Source organism: Metopolophium dirhodum, chromosome 1 (assembly GCF_019925205.1).
Source record: "Metopolophium dirhodum isolate CAU chromosome 1, ASM1992520v1, whole genome shotgun sequence".
Classification (NCBI taxonomy): Eukaryota; Metazoa; Arthropoda; class Insecta; order Hemiptera; family Aphididae; genus Metopolophium; species Metopolophium dirhodum.
Window position 1 is genome coordinate 53,616,434 of NC_083560.1, and position 7,742 is coordinate 53,624,175.

At 28.8% G+C, this 7,742-nt stretch overlaps 1 protein-coding gene across 1 annotated transcript; it reads left to right on the forward strand.

Annotated features, from left to right (window-relative positions):
- Positions 1 to 493: 493 nt before the first annotated feature.
- On the forward strand, positions 494 to 7,538 carry LOC132936446 (uncharacterized). The gene is made up of 3 exons (XM_061003179.1): positions 494 to 793; positions 6,076 to 6,279; positions 6,362 to 7,538. Exons 2-3 carry the CDS (start codon positions 6,099 to 6,101, stop codon positions 7,162 to 7,164), a joined length of 984 nt encoding a protein of 327 aa, XP_060859162.1. The 5' UTR covers positions 494 to 793; positions 6,076 to 6,098; the 3' UTR covers positions 7,165 to 7,538.
- Positions 7,539 to 7,742: the final 204 nt, after the last annotated feature.

A 7,742-nucleotide genomic window follows, 5' to 3' on the forward strand; every position in this document is an offset into this window, starting at 1 on the left:
AACGTTGGGGGGAGTCAAAACGCCATGGAGCGACTAGCGAGTCGTGTAGACTCGGACGATAGACGCCCTATTTTCTCAATTGTCATGCGCCACGGCGCCATGTTGTGCGACGAGTCGACGTCGCCACCTGTTTCCTGTAGCAGGGGGGCGAAGAGAGAGAGTATTGTAGCGGGGGACCGCCACAGTATGGACAATATCTATTGTTCCATGATGCGGTGCGCTCGCTGGTTGTAATTTAAACCTGGAAGAAACGGTCGGCGTCTACTCGTTCATTGCTGCATTTTTGTTGTAGAAGTAAATGGTTGTTGTTGCTGTTGCTTATATTATACTCACATATAGTAGTATATATCTGTGATTATACTATAATTTACAATCGCTACGTCAGATGTAACACTGCTACAACAGGCTGCCATATACCGCTGTTATTGATCCAGTCTACCAACACTGACCGGGGCGCCGTCGGGCGTCGACAAGCTTCAGGCTGGCTGCTACTCTCTGCTCTGTAGTTAGTTTGCCTCTCTGCTGGTCCAGCGTCAGGACATCCAGTTTCAACCAACTACCTGTTCAAGACAACGCGCCGTGGACATCTTTCCAGACATATCAAAATCAATATTTTTGTTACACCTTTGCCAGTGCATCGTCGCCGTTTCACTGGTGACCACCCGTTCAGAATAACCGCACTGGGACTTGTATCCCCGCACTCGATTGCTGCTCCGTCTGTCAAGCGTACGCCGTATCTGCAGGGCCCAGCCGCAAACATCTCTGCTGTAGCCATTTTCCACTTTTTTCAAAGGTACTTACATGATGGGTTTTCGACCATTATTATAGTGACTTTTTTGTACGATAGTGTCTTTTGGGAATACCCGTCCCGGTCCAATCTCTTTTGTTACCGCAGCTGTTTAGACGCGGTCTCCCAATCAAAATGGCTACCACTGCGAGATCGATCGCTAAGTCTCCACAGTCTGCAGCATATTATCCCGAAAATGGAGGTGTGCTCCCACTTGTTCCGCGTAATTTTCCATTATTTTTCGTACCCACCTATTATAAAGTACACTACCTAATCATTATAATATTGTACTGCTGGCCGCAGCTATATATACGACAAAAACAGCTCAGAACAAATTTTCTCGTCTAGTTCGTACAGGAACGCGCAGTCCCTGCTCAAGGGGTAAGCGACATAGGCCCACGCTTAGGGCGGCACTTAAGCAGCACTTTAGTAAGAGGGCGGTATTTTCAAAATACTGATAATATTATATTGTTTGGGGCGGCAAAATTTGATTTTGCCTAGTTCACTATCTTTGCTTGATCCGGCCCTGGGAACACGTTAGTTTGGGTGTCGTATTTTGACCTTAGCCGTTTTCCTCTGACGACAGGTATATTACTTTCGCTTAAAAATCAACAATATACTTATAATATATTATTCCATCCCGTTATCTCCAGTCCTTGAGGAATCTTGCATTTAATTTTAAAATCTTAGATTAATAATAAAAATATTTATGAATATCTAACTCAAAATAATTTGTAAATGTTCGTGATTTAGACGAATTTTGTCAACATTTTAACTTCAGATGCTCATAAAAAATTATCGTGGAACTTTTTTTTTAAATTTCCACAAATTTGTGAGGAACCTTGTATTACAATTTTACGTTTTTTAAACGAGCAAAAATTTTTTTGTGGACTAAAAATACTAATAAAAATCGAAAACTGGATATTATGATTAAAAACAACATAAAACAAAATAAGAAAGTTGATGTTGCGTAGAAAACTTAGTACTGTCACTCATTTTTTTTACTAAAAACCAAAATCGATTTTGAGTAAACACTACCGTTTTTAATTATTTTTTTCTATCACTTTTGAAAATTATTATACATTTTTTACCTATTGTAACTACTATTGTTACCACTGGATATCTTCCCTAATCTTATTATTTATATCATTCTTACTTGTCACTCATAAAACCTACTTATTATACTAAGAACATTTATAGATTGTAGATTACTTCAAATAAAAAAAAAAAAAAAAAAACCTATTGTATGTACCTACCAACTAGATTCACTTACTCGCCAGAAATGATACTGAAGTTGAAATCGAAACATTATTCCAATTACTTATCAGTTATCGTGTAAAAACACAAAACATTTCTAAAAAACCACACATCATTGTAAATAATTCATTCCTGAATTCCGTAGAGTTCACAATGCCCAGTATTCCACATTGCCTGTAAAATATATATTAGATAATAAATTAATTTACAGCTATAGTGTACCTTACTGCCTTATTACTATCCTATTAGTTATAAAGTATATTTGTGACATGTTTTCTTTCATATAGACAAGGAATATAAAAATATTTATGAATTATATGTAGATAGTTAGTTAAGACTTAATCTCGCAGCATTCTTTTTAAATAACTGTTATATAATTTTAAATAATCAAATGCATTTTTTTTGCTTATTCAGTCATTGATACCACAAACTTGAAAAGTTTAAACTAGGTATGCCATCTATGAACATTTAATTTTTTTATTAAAAAAGTAAAAACTAAGTTGACACTGCAGTATATATTGAACTTGGTCCCACTACTACATCTCATAATATATAAAAACAATGTTCTTAGTTCTGACGTTAATAAATGAGTGTAATAAAAATCAAACTGCAAAAAAAAAAAAAATGTTTTTATTTTTAATATAAAAAAAAGTTTATTTTATGATATTTTATATTATAACGGTCTAATGATTGAGGTTGGGATTACAATACACTTTTCATTGTTTTCCAAATATAGCTATGCGATACTCGTTTTCTAACATACCTAAATGAATTTTTTGAAGATTTTAAATTTTTGGAGCAATTTGAAGTTTATTCTAAATTAAAATTTTTAATTTTAAATGAATTTCATAATAAATATATGATCTAAAGTCTAAACCTATAGGTATGGAAAAAAAATAGTTAATTTGTAAATGTAACAAATAGTCCAAATAATAAGGTTTGTCTGTAAAATGTTTATACAATCATTTAAAAGTTTAAAATGTATGTTATAATTTATACTGAATATATTTTAAAATGTATATCTTTAATATTAAAAAAAAAAGGCAATTGGATGTCGCTCTGATGTTCAGTAGGTTACAAGTGGGTTACTGTAATGGATGGTGCTAAGTTTGAATTTAATGATATAATATCATTGTATAAGAAAAACGATTCTGAGCAAAAACAGTCAGTCAGCCTATGATATTACTAAGTATATTTGATGATATTATTGTGAATGAAGTAATTTATATATTTGCCTATTTATGTGGAACATTCTTTTAAATTTTAAATCCTTAACTATAAAACCTGAACATTTTATAAATTTTAAACAACATAATAATTATTAAATTTTGTCAAAATTTAAACTTTAAATGAAATTCAAAAAAACTTTTAAAAAAATTGTGCCTATGTACTTTTGATATTTTTTAACTGCTATTGTAACAATATATATCAGGAGCCTTGCATTACATTTTCACGCTATTTTACCCAACAAATAAAATTGTATTGATATTTTCATGTATCTACAGTAACCTATTCGTTTTTGAATAACAATAAAAATCAAAATCGCTACATGAAAAATTAAATAAATATCCAATGTTAAAAAAATATGAATTTCAAACGCTCATAAAAGTTTAATTTGATTTGCTTGTAGACATTTTTTTTTTGATGAAGGTAGAAAAACTTATGAGGAACCTTGTATTACTTTCAAATCTTAGATATAAAAAGAAACATTTTTATGAATTCTCAACTCTTGCTAATTTTTGTGACGTGTTAAGATTTGGACGTTAAATGCTTATAAATAAAAACTGTGACTAAGGAGTTTTAATATTTTTCACTGTAATGTCACTGTAATAATATAGTAGGAGCCTTGTACTAGATTTTCAAGCTTGTTTGCCCAATAAATAAAGTTTTATTGACATTCGTAGAAAAAAAGACTAATAAAATCAGAAAATGTTTCTAAACAATTCAAAACAAATCAAAATATTTTGAACATTTTATAGTGTACCTATAGAAAATGCGAGTATAAACAACCAGTGAAAATATCATGTATATACGTTCATTTGTTTTAGAGTTACACCAAAAACCAAAATCGATTCCGTCAAAAACTGATTTTGCGTAAAAATTCCCGTTTTTCCTTAATTTTTATATTGTTTTTCCTGGCGCTTTTGAAAACTATTAAGAATTTTGAATTTTGACCTCCCCAATGCATCAACAATATTCACTTTCCCATCGAACAAGATACTGAAGTTGAAAATTGAAGCATTATTTTGACTACTTATCGTGTACACAACACAAAAATAAAAAAATAAAAAAAAACACATATCTTTGTAAAATCAAAACATTCATCGTTTGTTTCACTCAGAATCTTTAATAAAAATAATTTAGTGCACTATTTAGGATTGTAGGGCAATTTTAAGTTTTTTTAGAATACTAAAATCATCAATAATAATTATGATAATCAACCCAGATAAATTCAAGGGGGGGGGGGGGGGGGCAACTGCCCCTACTAATGTAATAATTTTTAGGTACTATTGATAGTGATTAATTTAATTAGAACCTTTTCATACTAACATATTATTAATAATTTGGTTTCATTAACCGAGCGTTTTCAATTTGATTAAATTGTGTTTATAATTTAATTTTTGGTGATTTAGAACCTTTTACTTTAAAAGAATTGCCAGTATTGATCGTATAATCTTAAATGTGAGCTTCAAAAATATGCCTTTGCATTCTAAAACCATTTTAGTTAAAAAGATCCTTTTGAAAAAAATGTGATTCTAGACCCACAAATTCCCTCCCCTACCAAATATGAATGAATTTAATGTTGATAATTTATATTTTAGTTAGGTATGAATTGTAGCCCAAGTGTGCGAACATTTTAATTACAGCTACATACCCTTTACTGAGTATGTATTGAAAAATTAAAATAGAGTTTATAAAATTAAATTGAATTCAGAATTTATTATATAGGTACCTAACCTAATAAATACTTTAAGTTTTAAAATTCTAAACTTAAGTACACAATAGTACAACATAATTGCTTGGTAAATGTTTGTGTTTAGAGAAAATTATATCTTAAATGTAAAACTTTTAGTACTTTTAACACTACAATTTTGAAGAATTGTTTTATTTATTTATCACATGGTAATAAATAAAAATTAAATACATTTTTAAACGATATCCACAAGATTTCATCATGAAATTATGATGTATTTAAATATTTGTAATCATTTAGATTTAGATGACCTAGTTTCGTTGTTAAAAGATAATGTACTATACCCTGCCAAAATAATAATTATCAATTATCATATAATTTAATTCTTCTAACTAAGAAAAAATTGATTCAATATTCTACAATTATACTTTACAATTTGTGAAAATTATTACACATAATATTATTATAAAAAAACCATTCAATTACTTTTTTTCTACGGTCAAAACAATTGGTTTCATCGTGACAAATTATTATAAATTATAATATATATATTTTTTATTTATTTCCGGTTTTGTGCAATTGCATAAAATGTTGATTTATTATTAAATTTGTAGAATAAAAATTAGTTGAATTATTAACATTCAGTTTTAAATTAAACTTACATAATTTAAGTTACATTTCCACTAATGAATTTTATTATTTAGTAGTTCTATTATGGAACTATTCATCAATAATAATAAAATCATTTTATTTAACTCCTAACCTATCCGTACACCCTGGCTGCCTGATTTCTGTTTGACTGAGCCTTTTATGTCTCTAATAACTTCTTCTTTATATAAACAATAAGACATTACTATAATAATTAACAGCTCTAATTATTTAGTTTTACAATAAAAATTAGGATGCCACACAGAAGGAGAAACTTCCAGTAATATTATTTATACATTGTTTTTGTATGTAACTATAATAAGTCTAGGCTGATATTTCATTATTAGCATGATTGTTTCTGGTGTGACAGAAAAAATTATCTTATTTAGATTTCTATCTAATATTGTACTAATTTTGTAAAATTAAATTTCAAAAAATTATGTAAAACTGTATTGTTGATTAATTTTAGATTAGAAGTCACAACATTCCAAAATGGCTGAAGAAGAACCCCGTAAAAAAGTTAATACTTATATTATCAACACAATACCCAAACCAAAATACAATGTACAATTCAAACTTCTACCATTTTACAAATATGTATATAAATTTATGGCTCAACCGGAGGCTATTTATTGTATTCCTATATATAAGCCTGGTTTGAAACAACCACAAGGTACAGACCTAATAAAAAAAACAATGACAGTAAAATAATTTTTTTTTAAGTGGGTAAATTAAATATTTTATTTTGTTTTCAGAACACACTATAATTGAGTATGAGTTTGAGTTGCCAAAATTAATTGAAAAAATAATAAGCGAAAAAAAAAATAATGTCCAATTGCAGATCCGATTTGGAAAAGAGCTGCTAGGGATGAGTGAGCTGTCGGAAGAATTACCAGAACCAATAACGTTTTATATCAATTCGCACAAAGGCACTGCCAAGAATAGTCCTATTGATTATTATTGCAGTGTTTTTAAATTATTGAGTGATACTAAGAATAAAATCACAATATTATGGCCTCATTGCAAAACACCATATTATATAGTGATAAATATTGTAGAGTCAATAACAATTGAAGATTTGGTGAAACAAGTACAATTTAACAATAAAATACGTTCTATTACACTAAACACAAAAGCTAAGATCACGGAATTTTTGAAAAATACCATAGAAAAATCTGGTGCAGATGGTTGTGATATGGCGACTCTTGATTTATCTTTGCTGTGTCCAATAACTAAATTAAAAATGAAATTACCGGCAAGATCTATGAAATGTAATCATTTACAAAGTTTTGATTTGCGTGGATTATTTGCATTGAATAAAATAAAACCAACATGGAAATGCCCTGTTTGTAATATACCCATACTGGTTGATGAATTGGTTTTAGATTCGTTCCTTTTGGATGTTATCAATACTCCATCCGTTCCAGGAAATGACTTTCAAATAATCATACATGAAAATGGCAGCTGGGAATCATATAAAAAACCAAAGGAAGAAACAAAAACACCAAAAACAAATGATTGTAATGGCGATGATTCAGAACCAATAATGATCAATTAGACAATACAAATGTTGTATGCTAATGAATAAAATAAATAATAATACGTTATTTAAAATTTAGTACAAATAATAATTCAAGTTTTTAATATTATTCTAGATATAATAATATATTTAAGTTAGACGTTTAATGTATCAACAACGGTATTTTATGGATCATTTTACATGTCAATTGAAATAATAACAGTAAATCTATTGTTATAAAATTAAAAAAGAACTTAATTCTAAAAACTTTCTTTAAAAAAATCCATACTCGCATAGTCGCATGTATTTAATTGTTTTTATTATTTGATATAATTATTATTACCTACTATTACTATTATTATTATTATTATAATTATTATTATTATTGTGTAGTGTGAACCTAAACTGTTTAATATAGCAAAGAGAAAATTACTAAAAATAATGTATGGTAAAATATGATGTAATAAAATAAATGCATGTATACCTATTGGTTGTTAGAACTTACCTAACTATCCTGGTATTGGTTGCAAATTAATTCAATTGAATGCGAGTACTTTCTATTGGAACTTATAAGTGATAAAGAGTGATCAAATTTTCTGATTTTGAATTATTATTAT